Genomic DNA, 25835 nt, shown 5'->3' with positions numbered 1-25835 from the left:
ATAAGAATATAATGCACTGGTGTAGCGCACGAGGACGTAGCCAGAAAATATTTTGATTATGGGCTGAATGAATCGATAAACAACATTAAATAATATAATCAAATATTTAAAAGTACTTAACTATTAATATTACGGAGTGATACAAACCAGATATAAACTACTGAAAATGTGCCCTGCGTTTTTTCATTGAGTAGAACCCATCAATTATTGAATCAATGTCTATCCTTGCAAACAAAGGCAACGAATGCTTTCAATTGTGGCTGTAAGCCTCAAACGGTTTTTTTTTCACTTCTTCTAATGTTTGTGCATTCATCACTTTATCAATGTGACCGCTTACATTCGTCAAAGCACTCATAGATTCCATGGCATTGTTATGTGGTGAAGTGAGACTTCCTGTATGCATCAATAAAGCACATCTTTTCCCATCATCAACTCTTTTCCAACCTCCAAAACCATCAACTGTAAATGCAGCATAACGAGCCTCTTTTCCTTGGAAAAGGAAACATGGGAAGCAAAATGCTGCATCTTTATTAGGAGAGTACTCCAACCAAGAAAATTGCTCAAACCAACCCTTTTGAAATCGCCGGTATTGTTCTCCTAATTTTGTTCGCGGATACTCCATAACATGTTGATATGGACCCCTTAAGATATAAGCTCATCTGATTACATCTCTTTCATTGACAGGACATTGCCAAATTGGAGTACGCTTGGCCGGATCTAGTTGAACATAACAGCTAACATTACTATCAACTCTTTGATACTTGACCGGATGTTGTTCATCATGGTTTGAGATCTCATCATTAGTTAGAGAATGCTCATATCTAGTTGATGTACTAACTTTAGGTTTAAATTATGAAAACATATTTTTCTTCTTGCCTCTTTGAGCTTCCATTGAAAAATCAATCTATTATATCAACCAATCAAAAGAAGCAAATTTTCTGTAAATACAATTTAACAAAGAAATATATTATTCTGAGATGCATACCATAATCATATCATTGTTGCCCCTAAAAAATGAAAAGCAAGCCATTCATCAACGAAAGGTATTGCCAAGGATGAATCTCAAGCATTTTTCAGTGCGCAGTATGACTCTTAACATTTTAGTATACTAAAATTTCAATGCACAGTGGCTTGTACATTTGAATCTTAAATATCAGAAGAATTTAAAACAAATGGATCCATGTGAAACCGAGAAAGAAAAATAAAAGGAAAAAAAATATCTCAACCAATGCTAAAAAGGCAGACCTCTTTTTCACTCATAATTAGTAAATATTACTACTTGAAACACTTAGCACCAAACTGACGCATAAAATTCTCAGAAAAAGTCATTCTAAAATCTAAATGAACCAGTTCATACTACGACCAAACAATTTTCAGAAAAGCCATTCAAACTACGACCAAACAATTTTCTTTTGCACGCGCAGCTTAGTAAACCAATTCATACTAAATTAATAATAATGCCTAGGAAATATTTACACAAATAAATGTTCAATTACCTCAGTTTTTCCGGAAGACGAACCACCAAGATCTCCCATATGAATCTGACTCCCCTCAGTATCCATTTGTTGGAGATGAAGCTTTTTGTGCAGAGAGAAGCCCATGTGAGACGGTTATGAAATATGCTCAAAGAAATGGGCTAAAAAATAGGATGAAAATTTTAATAAGTTGAAAATATAAGGCTAAAATTTTATATAAAAAATCCCAATCCATATTTTTAGTTTGGCCAAAAAATATAGACTGTTTGGGGTGGCTCCGTCCTTAGGCGCATATTATTATTTTTGGGGCATTCGAAAACAACTTAAACTGCAACAAAGAAAAAACAGATTATTGCATTTAGATTGAAATTTGACTAATGAGATTATCAAAACCAAAATTAAGCCAACTCCACCTTTTTTTTTCTATTTTTTATTAGTTATATGTTGTACGAGACCATCGTCTGTTACAAATTTTTTTTATTTGGTATGTCCCTTACCAAGATATCCATTTAATTTTTTAATTTGAAATTAACTTCACAGTAATTAGGCTATACTCCCTAGTAATTTTTATGGCACGCTTATTACATTTATCATCGACTATAACTTTCGAAGGACTATCTCACGAAATTGCCGCTAACTTTTTCAAGGCACAACCCGTTTGGAGCGGATCAAGATTTAGAGAAAGTATTGGATATTCACCATTGTCCCCCATCTTTGTGACAAAAAAAAAAAAAAAAATGGGTCCATGCTAAGCTGCAACAATGGTGGCTTAATTTCAAATAAAAATCTCGATAAAGTCTTGTCTGGGGATTCTTTTTTCTGTGGTTCAGAATTTTGATCTCAGCCAATTCACAACATATCCCGCAAAGTGTCGTCTTTTGCTTTTAATAATCAATATATTGTGAAGGATAAAAAACCTAGAGTATATATGTCTCGTATGAGACGTTATCACGGATTTTTATTCGTGAGACGTATCAACTCTGCTCATGTTTCAAGTAAAAAGTAATTATACTTTTGGCATAAAAAAGTATATTGATTCAAATAAAATATTTATCTCACAAAATTGATTCGTGAGACCGTCTAACATGAGTTTTTGTCCAAAACCTAATGCCTAAGAAATTATAGGTTAGCACATGGTAATACTATATACTACCATTGAACTTAATTTTATGTTTACCAACTTCATTAGAAAATTGGCGAGGAGAATGTCACCCCCTCTCCATTGTGAGTTGGCGTTATAACGTCCACTCACAAGAGAGAGAAAGAGGGGCGCTGTCAATATATATTTTTTTAAATTGGTCAATTAGCGACGTTTTTTTTATGAAAAACCGTCGCAATTTGAGACGGTTTGTGACAAACCGTCGCTGACACGCTGACCTCACGTGTTTTCAATTATTTTTTTATATTTTCCACGCGGATCCCACGCGTATTTAAAATAAATTTTTTTATTATTTTTAATTTTTTTCCCTCAACGGTAGGATTTTTTTTAAAATTTTTTTTAAATTATTTGTAACGGCTATTTAACGGCTAGTTTCAAATGTCTTCTATAAATACCCACAAATGAATGAGTGGACTGTGAGACCCATGAATAATGAGTTATAATGTCAAAAAGAATGTGGGTAAAAGAGATATGTTGTTATAATGAGTATGTGACAGTGGACCCCACGATTTTTGATGAGTTGGATGGTGTTATAACGATGCCCCATTACGGATGCTCTAAGAAGATCCATCCAACAGAGAAATAAAATTATCAGGAACAGGCATTTTATTTTGACAAAATAAGCAAGGATTATTTTTCCTTGAGTATTGAGGAGAAGTTGAGGATCGACATCAAGAATTCTGCGGTGAAATTGGATTGATGATGAATATCCATCGGAAGAAAAGGGATTCAACAAATTCAGTGATCCTGATGATGGAGCGGACATCGATTCGAGTTCTGATCTGTTGGATTTACCAAACCATGATTTAGATGTTTATGGAAATGGTCTGCCTGTTTATGAAACAACCCGTATGAACAGCATCAGGAGAGGTGCTCTGGTTTAATCACGTTTGATTATTTTATATTTGTGAGATTAATTTGAGTGGTATACTTATATATATTTTGTAGCTTAATTAATATTATTTCGAGACCAATTAAATAGATTATTATTATGTTTATTTAATTCTTTCTCAAAATATATTTTGTTAAACTTAACTATTTTCACATTCTTCCACATCATCATTATTTTATATTCAACATTATAATCACTGCCAAATAAAAGTTCTATTATGATTTATATTAGAATATAATATTAAAATTTCAAATTATTCAAAAAATTACGAGCTATTCCCATATTATTATTTTTTAGGTGATGATCCCAAGGACACGATAGTGATCAATGCTGGGAATTTTTTGTTCATGAAATTCCTATATATGATTTAGGATCCACGTGTTTTGAGTTTTAGTTTTATAACTTGTTTAAGTTTGATTTTTATACAGTTTTTTTTGGGTCTTTTTTTGTCCGAAACCACTAAATCCATCTGATATTGCTTATTTGCCACTGATACCCTCGTATGTGTCTCATATGACAAGAATAAATTTTATATTACATACGTAAATTATACATAAATAAAAATAATAAGAAACAACAAATTTTTTCCTCTCATTTTGAAGTATTGAGGTCATTTCGCTTTATATTTCTCTTTTTTATAATATGAATTTTAATTTGAGTAATATGAGCTTAATTATCGCCACATATGAGAAAATCAGTGCCAAATAAATCATTTTAGATGGATTTTGGGCTTCCGGGTACTAAAAAGGACCGAAACTAAAAAAAAATCAAGTTACTGTATGAAAACAAAATTTTGCTAGTTAAATAATTAAAACCCAAAACATGTCAATTTACAGGGAGAGTGATATTCATAGTTAGAATTTTTGGGATTTTACATAATAATGGTACTTTTATTTTGTTTTGATTTTTATTTATATTATATAAGAGGGCTTGTTCTCATATTCCATTTGCTTATGCTTTATTTGGTTTTATTTAGGTCAAAAATGTATTTGTTTATTAATTAAATTATAATAATTACTACAATATTATATGGGATTATGAAAAAAAATTTACTGCCTAGTACTAGACTACTAGCGTATCATTCATTTGTACCATTTTCAAATCAGGCCCTTGTCCCAAAAAGAATCAATTTTGGGCCCACATTTAATTGGGCCTTTATATATTAATTTCTAATCTCGGCCCAAAATGTATATGTGGAATCGATCCATCAGTCAAACAATAGGCGAATACGGCACCATGATGGTCATGATTTTGAGTTTTGTATTGTCTTTTCTTATTCTTTTTAAAATTCTAATTTGAATCCAAGTCTCTTGAAAATATAAAATATATTTAAATATTTGTATTGATTATATCATTTCATTTAAATTTGGTTATGATTTTGGGTTTTGTGAAGTATTTTATATATTTATTTTTGGATAATATCTAATTAAATTCGTGTTATGCATCCTCTATTACATTCACATAATCATTTTTCAATCAGAACAAAAAAATTGACTTCGTTATTCAGTGTCATGGTGAGGTAAATCTTTCGAAAATACATTGGACGCAGAAACTTCGATTGATTTGTTATTACACTCTATCTGCATATAGAAACAACGATTGTAAAATCTAAACTTATCATTTGAGATGAGGCTGATGAGGCTCTAATAATTCATAAGTTTTTTTTTTTTTGAAGCATTGGATAAAAGCATTGAAGTATAATGAGATTCATCAATACTTCAAGTATGAAATTGTCTTTTGGAGGCAAAAAAAAAATTTCAATGACATTTTTTCGTAAAATGTTGATTGTTATTCTAAAAAGCAATCGACCGGATATTTTCTTGTCACTGTCAATTCATCGCATCTATGGAGACATTGCACAATTTTGAGATTGACAAAAAAAATTTGACTGCAGAGTTTAGGTTCTAATGAAGAATATTGTAAAATAAACAATTTTTATATTGGATTGTTAATATCAACGATGTAATAATTGGAAAACCCAATGACAGCTGATGAACTTTTAAAATATTCCAATGTTCCTATTGCAACCATTGTTGAGAGTACATATCTAGCATTTGATAATATTGTCAGTGCGACATCATATTTTTAGCAGAGATCTATATTGACGTCGATTTCTGATGTTGTTCAATTACTAAATTAATACATTATTTCTAAAAACTCGAATGAAGGATGTACTTAAGTTCTAATACGGCGTGTCATTTAGATAGAAATGTTAATCTATCGCATGATGTTGATACAACACAATTCTTGTCACGCCCCGAGACCGGGGTTAGTCGACACCGGCGTCATTCAACAATCACATAATTGCTAAACAACAAGCCTCGTAGTACAGTATAAACCAAAACCAGTTTATATCATAAATATACCATAAAAATGGAATCGTCTTTACTAGTAACTCTGAAAACGATAAAAATCTGCGGAAGCGTTTATAACTTGAATTAAAAACTCATAAGAACATATTCTTAATTAAAATTCTTCATGCTCTACTATCATCCTCAAAACTGATGTCTGATTCTTCTTTCTCTATTTCTTCTTCTGATTTATCTGGGGAGGGTAGAGTAAGGGGTGAGTATTTTGGGAAATACTCAGCAAATGGGGGCCGTTCGAGCACAACATAAAAATATTTACACAATTTTCGAAAATAACACATAAACATATCATGCTTTTCATAACATATCATCATATTCATATCATAACAGCACTGCGATTCTTTCACCTTCTATGGTTTACTGATATCAGTCCCTAAGTTTTAATCCTCTAAGGGGGCGAGGCCATAAAACGGTTCTATCCCACCGTGAAGGGCCATATGTTGGGATTCCCACCACTTTTCAGCGAATCTCACAGTGTCAACACGTAAACGTACCAAAATTTCACAAAAAAACGTAGAGACAGAATGACGGTGCTCGACCGAATTTTACAAAAACAAAAAACACATAACTAAAATTATGGATTTAAAACAAGCCCACTTACCTTAATCCTTGAAAAAAAAACACGAAGAATTCGAAAATCATAGAAGAATCATGCAACCGATACTTCGAAAACGCAACAGCACATCGTCCAGAAAATCAGCTGTCTTTAAAAATTCTTTGCGCATTATTGAACCGATGGATCGGGCTCAAAATTTCACAGGACGTTCAAACATTTGTCAAATATATTATGAACGGTGGAGATCGGGTTTGGAAGTCTTTTTAACTTGCTTATGGATGAAAAACCGTAGGTATGCTGTTTCCCGCCTAAAATATGAGCAGTTTTCTTGAGAATGCTATAAACAAAACCCTAACCGTTGGATTTGACCGAAATTTAGATATGTTATTCAAAACATATGGAAGCACATTCTGAACGGTGGAGATCGGATTCTGAGTACCCGAGAGAGAGAAACGAATTTCTGAACTTGAACAGAATTTTGATGACTCGTGCAGAATTTTTGGAGAGGAATTTCGAAAATTGGAGAGCAAAACTCGAAAATCTGAGGTGTAAATTCTGAATGAAAGCTTCTCTTAGTTATAGGAGGTGACTGCTATCGAGATCGCATATTATCTCCTCGTTTAAACTCTGAATTAAATCTTGAATCTAAGATATATTATTATCTCTTATCTATCTCATTATCCTTATCCAAATATATATATATCTCTTTATCTTATATCTTTATCTGATATAATCTATATCATCTCAAATCTTATATCTCTATCTAGTATAATCTTTCCAACTTTGAATTTATATCTCAAAAATTTACCTGCTTATATCCAAAAATTTCTTATTTAATTTCTTAGATCATGATCTATTTATTTATCCCAAGTTCAAAATATATACACAATATTATCTTAAATTTTAGAGCTCCAAAAATATTATACACGATATAATTATCCACTAACTTTAGATAATCTTGAAAATCTTACATCTTATAATGATATAGATACCCAAAGATTGCGCAAATCCTAGTACCATTAAATTACAAAATATTATCACGATTATGCAAAAATCTTGGATTTTACATCCCTCCCTCCTTATGGAAAGTTTCGTTCTCGAAACTTGGATTGGTTTGGTCTAGGAAGAGGTTTGGGTATTGCTCACTTATTTTATATTCTAGTTCCCAAGCGACCTCTCTTTCAGTATGATTAAAAAAATCGTCTAAAATTATTAAATCATATTCCAATGATTCTTGTCAGACATCTTAATAACTAAAGTGTTGACTTACTCATACTTTTAATTGTAACTGTAACACCATATTTTTTTATTATTATTTCTATTACTTGATCCAATGATATCACTTCTATTGAACCAGAATTATTAGAATAATTGGTTCTATAAAAACTTATTGTAACCCAATAGTCGCATATCTCATAATCATAATTTGATAAACTATTTGTCTTATGAAAGAGGAAAACCCAAATAAAAATATTTTGAATCCAAATGTAGCCCGATAATGTAACTCTAACTTAAATCTAAAAATCAATATCAACTTTTTCATTGAACATTTAAGATCAAGACTAGTCTTATAATCAATCCCATATAAATCCCAAAATCATATCTTAAATTTAATGTCGACTATGTAATGCAGATACTGATTCCCAATTATTATTTTTTTTTATATCCAAATACTTGTAGTAATGTAAATTCCCAAAAGTCAAACTATAACTCAATATGGCCAACCTAAAGTAAACCTCAAAATATTATCTTGAAAGATAAAAATTAAAATTCCAATCGATCATTTCACATAAACTCTAATATCAATTTTTTTTTCTTTTTCTAATACTAAATCTTAATTTCCCATCAAGACCATTAAGCTGATTTTGCTTAACTATTTCTCAAAGCACGATTGCCGTGATATTGAGGCTAGAATCATCTTACCCATGTTTTTCCGAATTAATGCGTCAGCTACCTCATTAGCCTTGCCTGGAATGTAGCTTATCGTTACGTCAAAATAATTCAATCCATCATCTCTGCCTCATGTTCAATTCTTTCCACGTGAGCAAATACTCGAGGCTCTGATGGTCAGTGAAGATCTCACACTTTGCGTCGTAAAGGTAATGCTTCATTAATGCAAAAACTACTGGGGCTAACTCAAGGTCGCGAGTTGGGTATTTTTGCTTATACATTTCCAATTGCCTAGATGCAAAGTAAACTACTCTTCCTTCTTGCATGATCACATATCTTAGACATTTCTTTGACGGATCTCCGTAATTGAAAAAAATCAATGCCTTCATCAGGTAGCACTATCACCATTGTGGTTGCAAGTTTCATCTTTAAGGTTTCAAAACTTTTCTCACATTCTTTGCTCCAATTTAATTTAGAGTTCTTTGGTGAGTTTTGTAAGATGTATTGCTATTGAGGGAAGATCTTGGACAAATCCCGATAATAGCTCGCCAATCCTAAAAAGCTCTGAATTTCTGTCATTGTCCTTGGTCTTGGCCGGTCTTTGATTGCCTCTACTTTCTTATGGTTCGCAAATACTAATGCCTCACATATTATGTGACCTAAGAAAGTGACGTTCTGTAGCCGAAACTAACCTTTATTGAATTGGAATACAATTCTCTCTCCATTGACCTATGAAAAGTGAGATGGAGATGTTCTATGTGGTCTTCTTCACTTGGTGAGTAAATGAGGATTTCTTCGGTGAACACCGCTAAAAAGTTTGTCAAATAATGGCTTGAAACCCTGTTCATTATATCAATGAAGGCTGTCGACACGTTCGTCACGAAAAAAAATGCATTACTGTGAACTCATAATGCATGTACCTTTTTCGGAAGGCTGTTTTGGGAAAATTTTCAGCTCTGACCTTCAATTGGTAGTAGCCTGTTCTCAGGCCGAGTTTGGAGAAGTTGTAGCTTCTTTAAGTTGATCGAAAATAGCGTCTATCATTGGAAGAAGATATTTATTCTCGATTGTGATCATATTGAGTTCTCTATAATCTATACACAATCTCATACTTCTGTCTACCTTATTCACAAACAGTACTGGAGTTCCTTATGCAGACGTACTCGGTTGAAATTGCTTCTTGTCTAACAATTCTTGGAGTTGTTCTTTCAGCTCCTGGAGTTCAGTTGGCACCATTCGGTATGGTGCTATTGAAATTGGCGCAGCACCGAGAACCACATTGATTTTGAACTCAACCTCGTGGTCTGAGACTATCCCTAGAATTCTTTTAGAAAAACGTTCGGGGATTCTCACATTATTAGGGTATCTTCCAGCTTGAGCTCAATTTCTTCCTGCACTTCGTTCACCGTTACTAGGTAAACTTCTTTGCCCGATTTTATGGTTTTCCAAGTCTAAGAAGCCGAAAGAATGTATTTCTGTCTCTTGACATTGCCATGATACACGATTTCTTATTGGTTCGCGATTTGGAGTTTGAAATTATTACTCCGGCAATCTGCTATTGCACTGCTCTTAGATAACCAATCCATCCATATGATGACGTCGAAATCTACCAAAGTGCTTTGAATCAAGTCGGCACTGAATATATGCGAACTGATGTTGATTTTATTCTATCTTGAAATTATCATGATTACCATCTCAAAACTTAAAACTCATATAAAATCTTGGAACTTAACTCAATATCAATTTATAGCCTATTTACTCAAATTCCAAAAATTATAAATCAGTCGTCATAAAATAAAATCTTATTCAACCTTGTACGAGTGAAATTAATCCTCAATTAATTCTTGTGCTTAATCTTACTTTACTCAAGACAATGATCTTAGAGAGCTCCAACACAAACTATTTTCATTGAATATCTTTCTCCTTGAATCATTCTTAGTACTGTAACAAAAGTCAAAACTTATTATGCTCTATTTTCCTCATTATCTAGCAATATCTCATAACTTATTTTATTCACATAAGGTCGTAATCTACTAGTTATCCCAAAATATATAAATTTCTAAACCAGAAGATATTGTTTCCCACACTCATTTAAACAAGATAACCCAAAATCATACATATTTAAAGTTAACGCTTAGCATTTTTAAGAACCCAAATTAATGTTCACACATTTAACTACTGCCCAAAATCAACTTATATATTGGAATATTCAAAACTTATTATAACTCTTATCTCAGATTTTTACATATTAGTTTTTTTTTTCCATAAATAATTTGTTGTCCCCAAATGAAATATTTCATCTTAAGTCAGGAGCTTAAGTAAAATCATCTCAGATAGATATAATCCCAACAATATAGGTCAATATTAATTGTTTCCTTAATCCATTTCCATAAAAATCCGATAAGCACTACAAGAAACGCGTTGAACGAGATTTTTCGAGAAATTTTCCAAAATCGAAGGTTTCAAGATAAACATATGTACTGAAAAAAAATACGTCGAGAAGATTCCAGAACAACTAACGGAATCGAATTTGAATTTTTCTTCAGAAAGTTATAGGATATACGAAACTTTCCTAAACCGGCAAAAACGCGATTTTGAATGTCTAAATGAAGAAATTTCGCGTTTGCGAACCATGTCTCACAAACTTGTGAATATTACTCGTTGGGTCGTTCCTAAGGAGACTGGATCGGCTCTTTGCATAAATCTAGCCGATTTTTTTTTTTTTTTGGTAAAAATTTTCCCAGCTGGATTATGAACCTGGAGGCTCTGATACCACTTAAATGTCACGTCCCGAGACCGGGGTTAGTCGACACCGGCGTCATTCAACAATCACATAATTGCTAAACAACAAGCCTCGTAGTACAGTATAAACCAAAACAAGTTTATATCATAAATATACCATAAAAATGGAATCGTCTTTACTAGTAACTCTGAAAACGATAAAAATATGTGGAAGCGTTTATAACTTGAATTAAAAACTCACAAGAACATATTCTTAATTAAAATTCTTCATGCTCTACTATCATCCTCAAAACTGATGTCCGATTCTTCTTTCTCTATTTCTTCTTCTGATTTATCTGGGGAGGGTAGAGTAATGGGTGAGTATTTTGGGAAATACTCAGCAAATGGGGGCCGTTCGAGCACAACATAAAAATATTTACACAATTTTCGAAAATAACACATAAACATATCATGCTTTTCATAATATATCATCATATTCATATCATAACAGCACTGCGATTCTTTCACCTTCTATGGTTTACTGATATCAGTCCCTAAGTTTTAATCCTCTAAGGGAGCGAGGCCATAAAACGGCTCTATCCCAACGTGAAGGGCTATATGTTGGGATTCCCACCCATTTTCAGTGAATCTCACAGTGTCAACACGTAAACGTACCAAAATTTCACAAAAAAACGTAGAGACAGAATGACGGTGCACGACCGAATTTTTCGAAAAAAAAAAACACATAACTAAAATTATGGATTTAAAACAAGCCCACTTACCTTAATCCTTAAAAAAAAAACACGAAGAATTCGAAAATCATAGAAGAATCATGCAACCGATACTTCGAAAACGCAACAGCACATCGTCCGGAAAATCAGCTGTCTTTAAAAATTCTTTGCTCATTATTAAACCGTTGGATCGGGCTCAAAATTTCACAGTACGTTCAAACATTTGTCAAATATATTATGAACGGTGGAGATCGGGTTTGGAAGTCTTTTTAACCTGCTTATGGATGAAAAACCGTAGGTATGCTGTTTCCCGCCTAAAATCTGAGCAGTTTTCTTGCGAATGCTATAAACAAAAAACTAACCGTTGGATTTGACCGAAATTTGGATATGTTATTCAAAACATATGGAAGCACATTCTGAACGGTGGAGATCGGATTCTAGTACCCGAGAGAGCGAAACAAATTTCTGAACTTGAACAGAATTTTGATGACTCGTGCAGAATTTTTGGAGAGGAATTTCGAAAATTGGAGAGCAAAACTCGAAAATCTGAGGTGTAAATTCTGAATGCAAGCTTCTCCTATTTATAGGAGGTGACTGCTATCGAGATCGCATATTATCTCCTCGTTTAAACTCTGAATTAAATCTTGAATCTAAGATATATTATTATCTCTTATCTATCTCATTATCTTTATCCAAATATATATATATATATATATCTCTTTATCTTATATCTTTATCTGATATAATCTATATCATCTCAAATCTCATATCTCTATCTGGTATAATCTTTCCAACTTTGAATTTATATCTCAAAAATTTACCTGCTTATATCCAAAAATTTCTTATTTAATTTCCTAGATCATGATCTATTTATTTATCCCAAGTTCAAAATATATACACAATATTATCTTAAATTTTAGAGCTTCAAAAATATTATACACGATATAATTATCCACTAACTTTAGATAATCTTGAAAATCTTACATCTTATAATGATATAGATACCCAAAGATTGCGCAAATCCTAGTACCATTAAATTACAAAATATTATCACGATTATGCAAAAATCTTGGATTTTACAATTCTTAAATGAATCAAATGTTCTGGAGTTCCAAATCACGAGTTAAATTTGAAGGTTGAGAATCTGTTTATGTTACTGTGAAAAATATATCATTCACTTGGAATATCTAAATCCAACGAAGACAACTTCCTTTAACTGTATCATAACAATGATAATAAAAAAAATCGAAGGTCAATCTTTATCTCACATAGGATTTTTTTCTAAGAATCTCGTTTTTAGTCATGATCAATATCGTTGTATCCAGAATTACGAATTTTAGGGGTCTAAAATTGTGATATGTGATAGTGTGAGCAGTCGAAAAATATTCAATGACAAATGTTGTATTTAAGGAATTTTTCCAGAATTTGTAAATTTTATTTGTTCTTCAATTATATGATACAATTTAATTTAGTTTATTTATATTTTAATTAATTATTCAAACGCTCATATTCACTTATTTGAATCATTAATTACCTAAAATAACTATACGTTCATTACACGGGTGTGATGTAGTTAACATTTAGGTTCCGTTTAAGGACAACTACTTATCAAGTTTTTTATAAAAAAAAAAATTTTACAAAATTTTTTAAAAATATTTAAAAGTTGTTCTAAGAATAAATATGCATTTGAACAACTATTCTATAATTTTTTTTTGTATATTTAAAGATGTTTGAACAACTTTTTCTGTTATTCTAAAAACATCAAAAAATATCTCAACTATTCTTTAAAAACTATACTTAGAAAACATTAAAAAAAAATTATTTTATAAACGTTTTACAAAAATTATATCAAAATACATACTTCAAGTTGTTTTTTTCAATTATAACACTAAAAACATTTTTAAATTATTTGTCCAAACAAAACCTTAAAAACTCACTATTAATTCATTTATAACAATAAACTTGAACTACATAGTATAAAATATCAAAAAGTTGATGACTTAGATTGAGCTTCATTTGTGCTCCAATTAACACCTAACTATTTCAGTCAAGCTTCAACTGCTCATACAATAAATCTTTGTTATAAGTACATATAGTGTGTTTTCTTAAATTTCATTTTCAAGAAAAATGGTTTTCTTATTGCTTATTTACAAAAGCTAATTTTTTTTAAGGAAAAATGGTTGGAGAAGTCAAATGACCAAATTCATTTTTCAAGAAAAATGGTTTTCTTAAAAATAATATTGTTTGGTTACAAAAATTATTTTTTTTTAAAAAAAAACTTATTTAACTGTCGTTTAATAAGTCACAATTTTTAGTTTTTGGAGTTCTGCTTCTGCTTCTATTTAGAAATAAAAACAAAAACAATTTTTGACATTTAACCAAACATAAAAAAATATTTTTTTTAAAAAAAAACTGAACTTATTCAAGTTTTTTTTGAAGTTATAACTTCTGTATCTAAAATTATCATGAACAGATTATTTATATATTCAATATATAATTATAATTTATGATAAAATATATGATAAGCAAAATACCATGTAACTATTAAAAGTCAATTTCCAAACCTTTCATTTGTGTCAAAATATATGTAATACTCATTTGTTGTGCACAAATTGGAACACAATCAATTATAATCTAGCTTTAACAAACCACTCAATTTCAACTCAAAGATTTGTGAACACAAGACAAAATCGTAAATTTTAAAATTCGATTCAAACTCGACTTTATTTTCGTGTTGTTATAAAAGAAAATCCATTTTTAATAAAGTTTTTTGGAAGCCGAGTCATGAGATACTTAACAAGTTGGCTGGCCGAAATCTCATTCTAAAATCATATTTTCGTGTCAAATAAAATCGCCTCAAGTTGGCATACCTCGGGCTGGAAAAATTCCCCGAAATCCCAACCCTTCCCGCTTCCTATCCCGAACCCACCATGAAAATATCTCGACCCGACATTTTCCCGACTCGAAATGTCGGGATTTCTCTCATCCCGATCAATATCAGGAGAGGGAATAGGTAAATAATTTTCACCCGACGGGAATCCCGACACGACCCGATTATATTAATAATATTATTTTTATTGGTCAACTCACTGACTTAGGGTACAATGTTTACCTTCAACTTTCAATTTTCACGGTTTCATTTCCACCACACTCTCTAGTAGGGAAAAGCACTTTCACTCTCATGGTTTTAAAATAATTGAATCTCTATGTTCTAGATTAAGAAAAATACTTGTTCATTCCAGGTAATCCATCGATGTGGAGTTTCTATTTCTGGTTTAATTTATGGAATTGATTCATGATTTAAAAATAACTGAATCACTATGTTCTAAATTAAGAAAAATCATTGTTCGTTGCAGGTAATCCATCGATGTGGAGTTTCTATTTCTCGTTTTATTTCTAGAATTGAATCACGATTTCAAAATAACTTTTGTTCTTGTGGTTGGGGTTGTCTCTATTCGTCAAATTTTGTACCGAATCAACATTTATAAAGATTAATTTATGATACTTTGTTTATACCGAGTCTATCACTCTTTATGAATCAGAAGATAAATTAACTTTTACAAAATGAGGATTTTTTTAACCGAAGTGCATCTATTTATTTTAGTTATTGATGTTCATTGAGAAAAATGCGACTCAATAAGTTGGAGTTTGGTAAGTTGGTGCTTGTATATATTTATAGTTTTATGTAATGGTTGGATTTTTAACTACTCTTTGGTTATGTACATTTTGTTTTAGTTTTCATTTGTAAATTTTAATCTTGCTACTTGTTATATATTATGATTATATGATATTTGGTGTTTGTAGATGCACAAGGAAAAGTAATATATCATCCTCATCAAGTGTAAGCTCCAATGACTTCATGGTGGAAGAATAACTCGTTGATTTGGTGTTTTAATCGTGAATAATACAATGATGATATATATTTTTTTAATTTGCTTGGTTTAACCAAGAACTTGTTTTAATTTATTTTTAATACTAAGAATATGTTTTAGTTTTTAATGATTATAAACCAAGAAGTTGTTTTAATTTATATGTGATGCAACAAGAAGTTGTTCGAGAGTCTCCATAAATTATAGAAAAATATTTATCGGGATATCTTTTCCCAACTCGACGGCATCTCGAAAACATTCGGGATCCCGAACATCGGGTCTCAACATTTGTCGGAAATGAGATCCGGAGGAAAAAAATTCTCAATTCTTATTGGGAAAAAAATTAAATATGAAAGTTAAAGGGAGGGATCCCGATCTCACCCCGAGGCATACCTAATTTGCTTCCTTCACTTTTTTCCACTTTAATCCTCTTTCTTAAATTACGCCTTTTGTAAGTGCAAGTGGCAATAATGGAGATGAAATACCGACTATAAATGCAACAACTTCACTGTGCGTTACCTTATCCCACTGCTCTCCTTGTCGTTTATACACATATATAAAGATATCTGTGACTGTTCGTGAAGTAAGCTTTTTTTCTTTTTCTATCGTTTATGTAAAATCTGAACCATAAATCACCAAAGTACCGTCGTTTCTTGGGAAAATTTTTTGTGGGCTTTTCTTATATTTAGCGTTTATTGCTTATGTTTTATTCTTTGGCCGTCTCTTGATCAATTTCCTCAGGTGGGCGTTCTTACTGTTGATTTTTTGCTATTCTCTTGTTGGATGGTTGGCCTAATTTTTGGTCGGAAATATTTATAGCTTGAAGTTATGCTAATATGGGTGGTATGTCTGTGTTTGGCGGCTTGATGTTTTTCAAGATTTTGGGCTTGCTTCGTTTTCATGTCTCGTCTCAGATGTGGGGTTTCTGTGTTTATTCATTCTTGAGATTTTTTTGAATTTACTTGGTAAAATATTTTGTAGCTGGATACCTTTACCCTCAGTTTGAGATGTTAATTGGTGTATTGTTACTTACTGATTTTTTAAATATCCTCTAATGCTAATGCTTTGTTTAGGGTCAATGGATGTTTCATTTTTTTTTTATTTGTGTTCAGAAATTAAGGTTTGGCTCCCAGGACAAAGCTCAGAATTGGACTTATATATGTGTTATGAATGAATGATTCATTTGTTATATAACATCGTTTTATAGCTCAAGAACTTTAGTTTTGTCCTGAGATGGGGTCTTTAAGCTACACTTTTGAGGGGAAGGGCATGCTTTGTGCGGATGATGTGGAACTGGATGATGGTTTTGTGAGAAACAGAAATCTTTTGAAGGAATGGGACAAAGAGTCGCATACCGTTCCCTGTTGTGACTCAGTTGAAATTGTGGGATTTGGAGAGTCTGGTTTTCCCGATGAGATGAGAAAACCAGTTCCTGGCAGTCAACGTTTCGAAAATCTAAAATATGGCATTAACAACAATTCTTGCATATCCATGCCGTCTTTTTCTACCATTACGTCCAACTCATTAGCCGGATTTGGAACAAAAATTTCATGTTCTACCCAAATTCACGATGTGTTGGCTGTTCCAAGAGAACCGAATAGTAGTCGGTGTAGTGTAGAGAATTCGGTGCTGAATTCTTTGGAGCCTTTAGTGAGTACAAAACGAGGGCGGATAACAATTCTGCAGTCTGGGATTCCTGTTTGCCAAGTTCTTGATTGCAACAAGGATTTGAGTTCGTCAAAGGATTACCACAAAAGGCACAGAGTATGTGATCTTCACTCAAAGACTGCTGTGGTTATTGTGAATGGCCTCCAGCAAAGGTTTTGTCAGCAATGCAGCAGGTACAACCTCTTAACTCTAATTCCCGAATCAGTCAAGAACTTGGAAAATCATTTGCATGGACAGATACAAAGAAGTTGCTTCTGAATTCTATTTAAGAGAGCTAAAATATCTACCAGGAGTGATGAATTATTTTCAAAGTGTAATAAGGTCATAAGATATTCTGTATTTAGAAGTATTAAGGAACATTTGCTTTGCAGGTTTCACCTATTGCCGGAGTTTGACAAAGGAAAGCGTAGTTGTCGCAAGCGACTCGCAGGACACAATCAACGCCGGCGGAAGCCTCAATTGGGTAAGTTGTGGTCTACTTGTCACCGTTGAGTGGAAAAATAAAAAAGTAGACATATGCTATTTACTAGTTTGCTTTTTGTCTGGGGTAACTATCTAATTCAATGTTTAAACTTTCTTTACAGGTTCCATGTTTCCTGGGACAGATTCATCGACCTCAACGATGCTTTGTCCGAAAATATTTGAAGGTTGTTTCTTTGGTGAGCAAGGTATGGGGCTAATTAACTGCAGCAGGCACGTCAAGTTGGAACGCGAACTATGTCAAATACTGCGAATAGAAGTGCCAACTAAATTCAGTCTGTCACATCCAAAATCTCTATTCCATCTTCGGTACCCTTCGGAAAATTGTCCCGGTGACACATTTTCAGTCCAAGTGGTATCTGCGGATTCAAATTCCAGCAGTGCTCTCTCTCTTCTGTCAGATCAATCACAGAAGTTGTTAAGCAATTCTTCCTGCATATATACGGCTTGTCCTATCTTCCAGGGAAATCAGCACACGAATCTTCTAGACCAGAATGTTTATAAATCATTTTATGGGGTTGCTCAAGGATCGTTCCCTGTAGTTCCTGATACTGCCTCCTCTATCGACTCTGAAATTACTCGAAATATGCGTGATCAAAATCTCGAGTATGATCCGTCTCCTGCAGGCGCAAACACTGTTGATTTAGTTCAATTGTCATTACATCTGCAAAGAATTGAAGATCAGAAAAATCCCAATCAAGTCAAGCTAGAAAAGGTACCTTCTGCCACTTTGTTGCACCATGAAGAGGATGGAAATATACGGAGAGTCAATCCTCTTTGTTAAGGAATGAAAATACACAAAGTCTGGTCAATTTTCCTTTTTCATTAAGTGTATATGTGTTGGGGTGTAAGTTACTTATGTATCACTTATATTTTTTTTCTTTTTCGACGAAAATTTAGGAGTGTGAAAAGTAGAGGTACTTCTTCATTTGCATTTCTTTCCCAAAAATTGCAGCCATCATTTTCCTCTCCTGCTTTTATGTTAGAGAAGGATGATTATTCACGCCGAGTAATCAGGGCTCATACTTGTCGCAGAGCAGCTGAATGCTGAATGAACTAAACTGTAGTATCCGGAGAGTCATGATATGCTCATGGCCCTCATATAATTATACATAAAGAAGGCTTTTCTTGCGGTGCCATTCAGTAGAAACCGACAATCTGCATCGCAGCGTAGGCTTTGCAACAATCTTGTAATGGCAAAGCATTTTAATTCAAGTGATACGAGCAAGTATGATACAATGATTCTCGAGAAATCTGAGTTGATTTTATTTGTGTCTTCAGAACGAATATTCATAAATCCACCAGACTATTTCCGTACCTTGAAAAGATCTGTCACGCATCTCGAGGCGTCGGTGACATCCGGCATTGTTAATCAAATAATAATAAGCCTCGTATTAGCAATTAGTCAAATATCAGTCTTTTTCATAAAATTCCATCGTCTTTACCAATAAAGAAAAGTACAGAGTTGCAGAAACGGAGAGTACAAACATTTACAAAGAACGACGAAAGAACGCTAAAGGGCTTGAACATTCAAAACTTGAAGTCTTTCCTTCCCATTCTTCACCAGCCAAGAAAAGATCTCTTAAAGTTGTTTGTGAGGCTGAACTAATTGAGAATAGGATTTTGTATGTTAACCCACCTATAGTTTGAAAATTGTAAATTCTTAGAGATGTTTATTCACCCCCACATTGAACGAGTTACCCATCCTAAACAATTTGTTTTTACTATCTAATATGAAACACACTAAAGATTTATTTGGAAGAGCAGACAACGTGACGTCAAATATGTTTTATATTAGTTTTATAGTGAATGAAAAATTAAATAGCTCATGTAATGAGCTTTGGATCATATTATTCTGATTAAGTGAGTTTCACTTTTGGTTTTCCGAATGGCCAATAACTTTTGGTGTTTCGAAAGGGCAAATTACATTTGGTATTCTCAAGGGTCAATCATTTACCTTTATATGTACACACCTTCCCCATTTCAAACAACTATTCTTCACATTCTGTTGTTTGTCTTTTCTCTCGACTTCTGTCACTGCTATATCTTTCTAAATCGCGATCAAGTTCATGTACAATTCAATTTGCTTGTATCGGACTTTGTGCTAAGTTGTTGCAGATATCACCGTTGTATCCAGAGAAACAATCTTCAATAGTGAACTTCAAACACCATAGGAAGGGACGAATATGTTTTAAGGAAATTGTACATATTACATACCTTAGTTTGATTTTATTTTCTTTTAACTCTATATCTACATGATCAATGTGTATTGGTTCTAATATCTTATGAAGTTTGATTTATTGTATTATTCAATGTAATGTAATTTATAATATCATTCCATCCATGATCAATTTTGAGTATATACATCCATTTCATTGAACAAACTTAAAACATATTCGGTTTTTGAAATATACATCCATTTCATTGAACAAACTACATGCATCGCAGTTTGGATTATGCTCGATAGTAAAAATGTTATGAGCTAAGTCCAAGCCAGAAAAACCGTCGCTAAAATTAGTTTTCGCGACGGTTTTGTCAAAAATTGCCGTTGAATTACTGACGGTTTTTAAGTTCTGTCACTAATTTAGCGACAGTTTTTGACGAAACCGTCGCTAAATTGAATTTACCCATGGTTTTGTTAAAACGTGGCCAAATTACCACGGTTTTGAAAACCGTGGCCAATTTAGCGACATTTTTGAACCAACAGTAGCTATTTTTAGCTACGAAAATTAAAAAAAAACGTCGCATAAATTTAATTAGCGAAGATTTTGGCAATGATTTTGTCGCCAATTGCGACGGAATTATTTAAGATTTATTCCTTCTCAAAAACATAGCAGAACCAATGCTATGGTCTTGACTAAGCCACAGTCCACATATAGGGATCAAGTTGAAATCCAGGAACGGTTGGGAGACGGTCGTCCGAGAAAGCAAACTTTTTAATGCCTCCTCCACCATTTGAAACAACACACTAAAGGCAAAAACTTGTGTGAGACGGTCTCACAGGTCGTAGTTTGTGAGATGGATCTCTTATTTGAGTCATTCATGAAAAAAGTATTACTTTTTATGTAAAGAATATTAATTTTTATTGTGAATATCGGTAGGGTTGACCCGTTTAACATATTAGGATCTTTGAGACGGTCTCACATGAGACCCACTCCACACTATAAAATGTTAATCAAGGTTCTGATTTATGACAATTATAAGTATCTGGCTGGAAGAATCCAAGCTCTCGATCGAAACATTGATGGCGTCTACAAGTATGAGACTGATAACCTTTCCTAAAAACCTTCAACTGAAAGAACTCAACTCGGGCTCTTCAATACCACCAAACATGGCAGCCAGTGAGTTTAACATAGCCTTGGCACCAAAAGCAAAGTTCCCTAAAATATAACTGTGTATCAAATGTATTGAAATTGCATGTCCGGAGGCGAAGCAATGCGACTCTCTCGCTCAAGTCAAGTATAATATTTGAGAAAAAGGTATTGAAATTACATGTGAATAGTGTATGTAAAACATATAAAAAAACGTATCTACTTTGATAAGAGTTATAAGTCATTTATTTATAGATGAAGAGTCTTAGTTAATATGAATTTTTGTAATATATGACAATTTATACATATCCATGTAATATTTTGTAATGTTTTGTAATATCTCTAAAGTATAATAAGAGATTTTGATATGATTTCATTTGAATATTTTTTAATAAATAAAAATACATTTTTTCAAATTACAAAAAAAAATTATATTTTATAAATTGACTCGAGACTCCCGGGCGCACACGCACTTGCGTAATAGCGGCAGCGGGGGAAGGGGTAGAAGATGCCTACAATAACAAAGCTTTACACAATGGAAGAAGCGTCTGAGCACAACACCAGTGAAGATTGTTGGGTCGTTATTGATGGCAAGGTTCTCCGATTATCTGCTTGTTTAAGTGATTTATGATTGTTTTGCCTGTTATTTTCATGGTTTCATTTTTTTTTTCAATTTTAATGATGATTTTGGGGAGCTTTTGGTATGTTTTTGTAACATATTGGCTTCTTCGGTGTCTCGCTGGTTGACAGTAGTTTGGTGTTTTTGTCATAATTGCGATTCAGCTTGGTGTTTGGAATTGGATCTTTGTAATGAGCCAAAGGCAAAGTTTGATGTTGAATTTCTTGACGAAATTAAGTTAATTACACCTGAAACTTGTGTTATTTTCGATTGAGGCTACTGCTCTAACTAGTTTGGTTGCAGCTTTTTGTGTTAGGTATCATGAGATATTGACGAATTTTGTGTTATAGAACAATTTTGTTGACAACGTTAGCCGCTCGAAAACTATACGAAGAATGTGTAAATTTAGCAGAAGCCCAATGTGGTATTGGTTCCTGTGGCGATGGTCTCTGTGATTTCTGATCGTCCTAGCTAGCAGATTGCTCTTTTTTCTTCAATCCCGCTGCCATCTATTTTCAGTGCCCTCTAACCTGGAGCTAGTTATTTTTCCTCTGAATTTGATCCAGATTTGACTTGTGTAAGCCTAATGTTTGAAGGAAAATTACTTAGCTATTAATTTCCCAAGTTTATTTCTTGCTATTAATTTCCGTATTTCGTAACTGGTTCAGACTTTGAACACGTTGTCTGGGAAGGAGTATTTGTTCAACTTTAAGGTGAAATCCACTCTATGTTTTTAAGGTTCGAGAACCACACTGGTTTGGTAATCTCTCAATGCATGAGTGGATTTCTCTCTTTTCTTTGTTATCGATTGGAGAATTTTCATGTTCAGCCCAAGAGACAAATCATTAGGTTCAGTATATTTTCTGCAAAAAATGAAAATTACAGGTGGGAGAATAGAATTTGGACCTCCTTAGTTAAACATGTTCTTTAATTAGAAAAAGGTGTTCTACTTTAATATATAATCTTTACTTGCTGCATAGAACACACAATGCATGTGTGCTCTGCCTTATTTTGTGTTATAAGCTATGTAATCAATAAAATCAGATTTAAAAAATGAGAACATCTTTCCCATATATGATTATATAATAGTTTGAATTATGTTTTTGTGCAATCAGATAATCTGAATTCTAATTCATCTATTTAAAAAGGTTATTTTGGTAAATTTGATTGGCTGCACACCGAAAAGACTGAGGAAAATTTATAGGGTGTTCTTGGTTAAATATATAGTGTGGATGACAAGTGACATGTGACTAATTCTCTAAAAATAATGCGCTTGAGATAGCTTGTTTTGCACTTGACAACTAGTATACTCTTGTTATTATGCACATATCTAGTTTCAACTGGAAACGTTGGTTATGCTCCCAAGCGTATGCAAAAATACAGACATAGCTTCAGTCGATTGAAAAACAAGTGGATGTATTGAAGTATCTGGTTGGCTTGGGTCTTTCAATCAGTGGTTCAATGAGTTTGCTTCAAGTTGATTGGCTATTTGATATTGGTGTTCAAAATACATTTAAAAGCTTGCATTTGTGAAGCAGTATTTTTTGTTTTTAAGGTTATGGATAACCCTTTCTGTATGTTCTTGACTAAATCTGTACGGTATTTTCAGCTAATTGAAAAAATTGCATTGAGATTGCCCGAAAATTTAATGCCTGATTTTTTATTTTTTTCTCTCTGATTCAAGGCTTTTCATTGCATCATCTCTTATACTCGTACAATTTGAAGAACTACTTGATGACAGAAGCGTGATATACAAGGATGTTAAGTTTATTTGAGTCTTTTGACTACCCACCCCTTTTACATTTATTTTTCATCTTCCTCTCTGCGAATATGCATGACGAAGGCCTTAAAATTTTGGGATGATAATTTACTTCTGTCACCAGGTGTACGATGTGACAACATATTTAGAAGAACACCCAGGTGGAGATGATATTTTACTTGGGGCTACAGGTACGAACTTGTACATGCTTCAAATCTGTTTATTTTGTTTATTCAAAGGACAAGGGCCTGATAAATTGTTCATCCAAAAGATTATGTTATGCACAGCTTATACCACAATGAAGGTTTCTCTATTTTTTTTCTTCAAGGCAAAGATGCCACAGATGAATTTGAAGATGCGGGCCATAGCAAAACTGCGAGGGAACTGATGGGGCAATTCTTCATCGGGGAACTTGATCCAACGATCCCTGCTATTCCAAAAATGGAGATAGTTTCCAAGAAACAAAAACTCGAGGACCCCTCCAGTAAAATCTTGATCTTCAGTAAGCAATACTGGGTTGTCCCAGTTGCTGTTGTCGGCATATCAGTGGTTGTCGGCTTCGTATTCTTACGCAGGAAATAGAAGACATAACAATAATCCTCTTCTTTGAAACATAAGAGTTATTATGTCTGTTTGAAGTTTTGAAACTTGATGCCACAGTGATCAGAAAAACATTACCCCATTTTCCTTGAACCTTTAAGTTGGGGTTCATATCCATTTTAGCATCGTTAATTTTGATACATTTGTTTTAGCGCAAATGTAAAGCAAAATGAGTCGATTATTCTTACGAATCGATCAGTTGGATCGGGTAAGTTTAATTTTATTTTATAGTAACGTTGGTGGTTGTGTTATAATTTGAATAATGTTGTTTATAATGAAATTGTTGTGAAAAAGTAAAAATTTACGGTAAAAAGTAAAAATCTCCAACTCTCAAAAATATCACAGTACACACCTTATAATATTTTTCTCTCACCTCAATTGTGATTTTCTTCACAAATGAGAGATCTATTTATAGAAAATTTTTACAAATAATCCAAAAATAAAATACATCATTACCTACATCACCACACACTAATTTTCAATATTCAACACCTAATTTTCAACATTCACATTTTCAACACAAATATTTTTCACATTTTTAAATAATTTTTCAACACTCCCCCTTGTGATGATGATCATAATGATTGTCTTCATTACGTGTTTTTATACTGCCTCGTTAAAAACCTTACTAGTTAAAACCCATTGGGATAAAAACCATAGTAAAGGAAAAAGAGTGCAGTCACGTAAACTCCCCCTCATGTTGACACGAACAATTCTTCACAAATTTCGTAGATTGCGCATCCCAATATTATATATGTGCTTTCTGAATATTGTCGTAGGAAGTGCCTTTGTGAAGAGATCTGATGAGTTTTCACTTGATTGAATGTGACGAACATCAATACATTTATTCTTCTCAAGCTCCTTGGTGAATGCGAAGAACTTAGGAGGAATATGTTTAGTTCTGTCGCTTTTTATGTATCCTTCTTTCATTTGAGCAACACATGCAGCATTATCTTCATATAGTATCACAGGCTTCTCGTCGAATGATAATCCGCATGAGATTTGGATATGTTGGGTCATTGATTTTAACCACACACATTCACGGCTTGCTTCATGTAGTGCAATAATCTCGGCATGATTTGATGAAGTTGTTACGAGCGTTTGTTTCTGTGAACGCCAAGAAATTGCAGTGCCTCCACGAGTAAATACATATCCAGTTTGGGAACGTGCCTTGTGTGGATCAGATAAGTATCCAGCATCAGCATAACCAATTATACTTGGATTAGCATCTTTTGAATACAAAAGTCCCAAGTCTGTCGTTCCTCGTAGATAACGGAATATATGTTTAATTCCGTTCCAGTGTCTCTTTGTTGCAGATGTGCTAAATCTTGCCAATAAATTTACAGCAAAAGATATATTAGGCCTTGTACAATTTGTAAGATACATAAGGGCACCGATAGCACTTAGATATGGTACTTCTGGACCAAGAATATCTTCATCATCTTCACATGGACGTAATGGATCCTTTTCTATATTTAATGATCTAACAACCATTGGAGTACTTAAAAGATTTGATTTATCCATATTAAAACGTTTAAGGATCTTTTCTGTATAATTTTTCTGGTGAACAAATATTCCACATTCTTTTTGTTCAATTTGTAAACCCAGACAATACTTGGTTTTTCCAAGACCCTTCATTTCAAATTCTTCCTTCAAATATGACACAACTTCATGAATTTCATTATTCGTTCCAATGATGTTTAAATCATCAACATATACAGCAATAATTACGCATC

General features: G+C 33.0%; 2 protein-coding genes across 7 annotated transcripts; both read left to right on the top strand.

Moving 5' to 3' along the window:
• Positions 1 to 16053: 16053 nt before the first annotated feature.
• On the top strand, positions 16054 to 19123 carry LOC140983283 (squamosa promoter-binding-like protein 6). Of its 6 annotated transcripts, none has more exons than XM_073450260.1 (5): positions 16054 to 16245; positions 16775 to 17503; positions 17702 to 17793; positions 17915 to 18617; positions 18766 to 19123. In XM_073450260.1, exons 2-4 carry the CDS (start codon positions 16896 to 16898, stop codon positions 18592 to 18594), a joined length of 1380 nt encoding a protein of 459 aa, XP_073306361.1. In that variant the 5' UTR covers positions 16054 to 16245; positions 16775 to 16895; the 3' UTR covers positions 18595 to 18617; positions 18766 to 19123. The 6 variants fall into 6 exon arrangements, with proteins under 6 accessions (XP_073306361.1, XP_073306360.1, XP_073306359.1 ...); XM_073450259.1 differs by having other exon boundaries at positions 16182 to 16403; XM_073450258.1 differs by having other exon boundaries at positions 16182 to 16403; positions 16736 to 17503.
• A 2466-nt stretch (positions 19124 to 21589) lies between these two features.
• Positions 21590 to 24216, top strand: LOC140982484 (cytochrome b5). Its single transcript, XM_073449014.1, has 3 exons — positions 21590 to 21716; positions 23624 to 23690; positions 23828 to 24216. Exons 1-3 carry the CDS (start codon positions 21630 to 21632, stop codon positions 24079 to 24081), a joined length of 408 nt encoding a protein of 135 aa, XP_073305115.1. The 5' UTR covers positions 21590 to 21629; the 3' UTR covers positions 24082 to 24216.
• Positions 24217 to 25835: the final 1619 nt, after the last annotated feature.

The sequence above is a fragment of the Primulina huaijiensis genome, chromosome 8, assembly GCF_012295235.1.
Source record: "Primulina huaijiensis isolate GDHJ02 chromosome 8, ASM1229523v2, whole genome shotgun sequence".
NCBI lineage: Eukaryota > Viridiplantae > Streptophyta > Magnoliopsida > Lamiales > Gesneriaceae > Primulina > Primulina huaijiensis.
The sequence above is the reverse complement of the archived record's forward strand: the minus strand, read 5'-3'. Positions and strand labels throughout refer to the sequence as shown.

Bases quoted from the DNA above. Each gene is read 5' to 3' on its own strand.
- LOC140982484 (XM_073449014.1), top strand. From the start codon at position 21,630: ATGCCTACAATAACAAAGCTTTACACAATGGAAGAAGCGTCTGAGCAC. The intron at 21,717-23,623 runs GTTCTCCGATTA...TTCTGTCACCAG, and splicing joins GGGTCGTTATTGATGGCAAG to GTGTACGATGTGACAACATA. The intron at 23,691-23,827 runs GTACGAACTTGT...TTTTTCTTCAAG, and splicing joins TATTTTACTTGGGGCTACAG to GCAAAGATGCCACAGATGAA.
- LOC140983283 (XM_073450260.1), top strand. From the start codon at position 16,896: ATGGGGTCTTTAAGCTACACTTTTGAGGGGAAGGGCATGCTTTGTGCG. The intron at 17,504-17,701 runs GTACAACCTCTT...TTTGCTTTGCAG, and splicing joins TTTTGTCAGCAATGCAGCAG to GTTTCACCTATTGCCGGAGT. The intron at 17,794-17,914 runs GTAAGTTGTGGT...CTTTCTTTACAG, and splicing joins CCGGCGGAAGCCTCAATTGG to GTTCCATGTTTCCTGGGACA.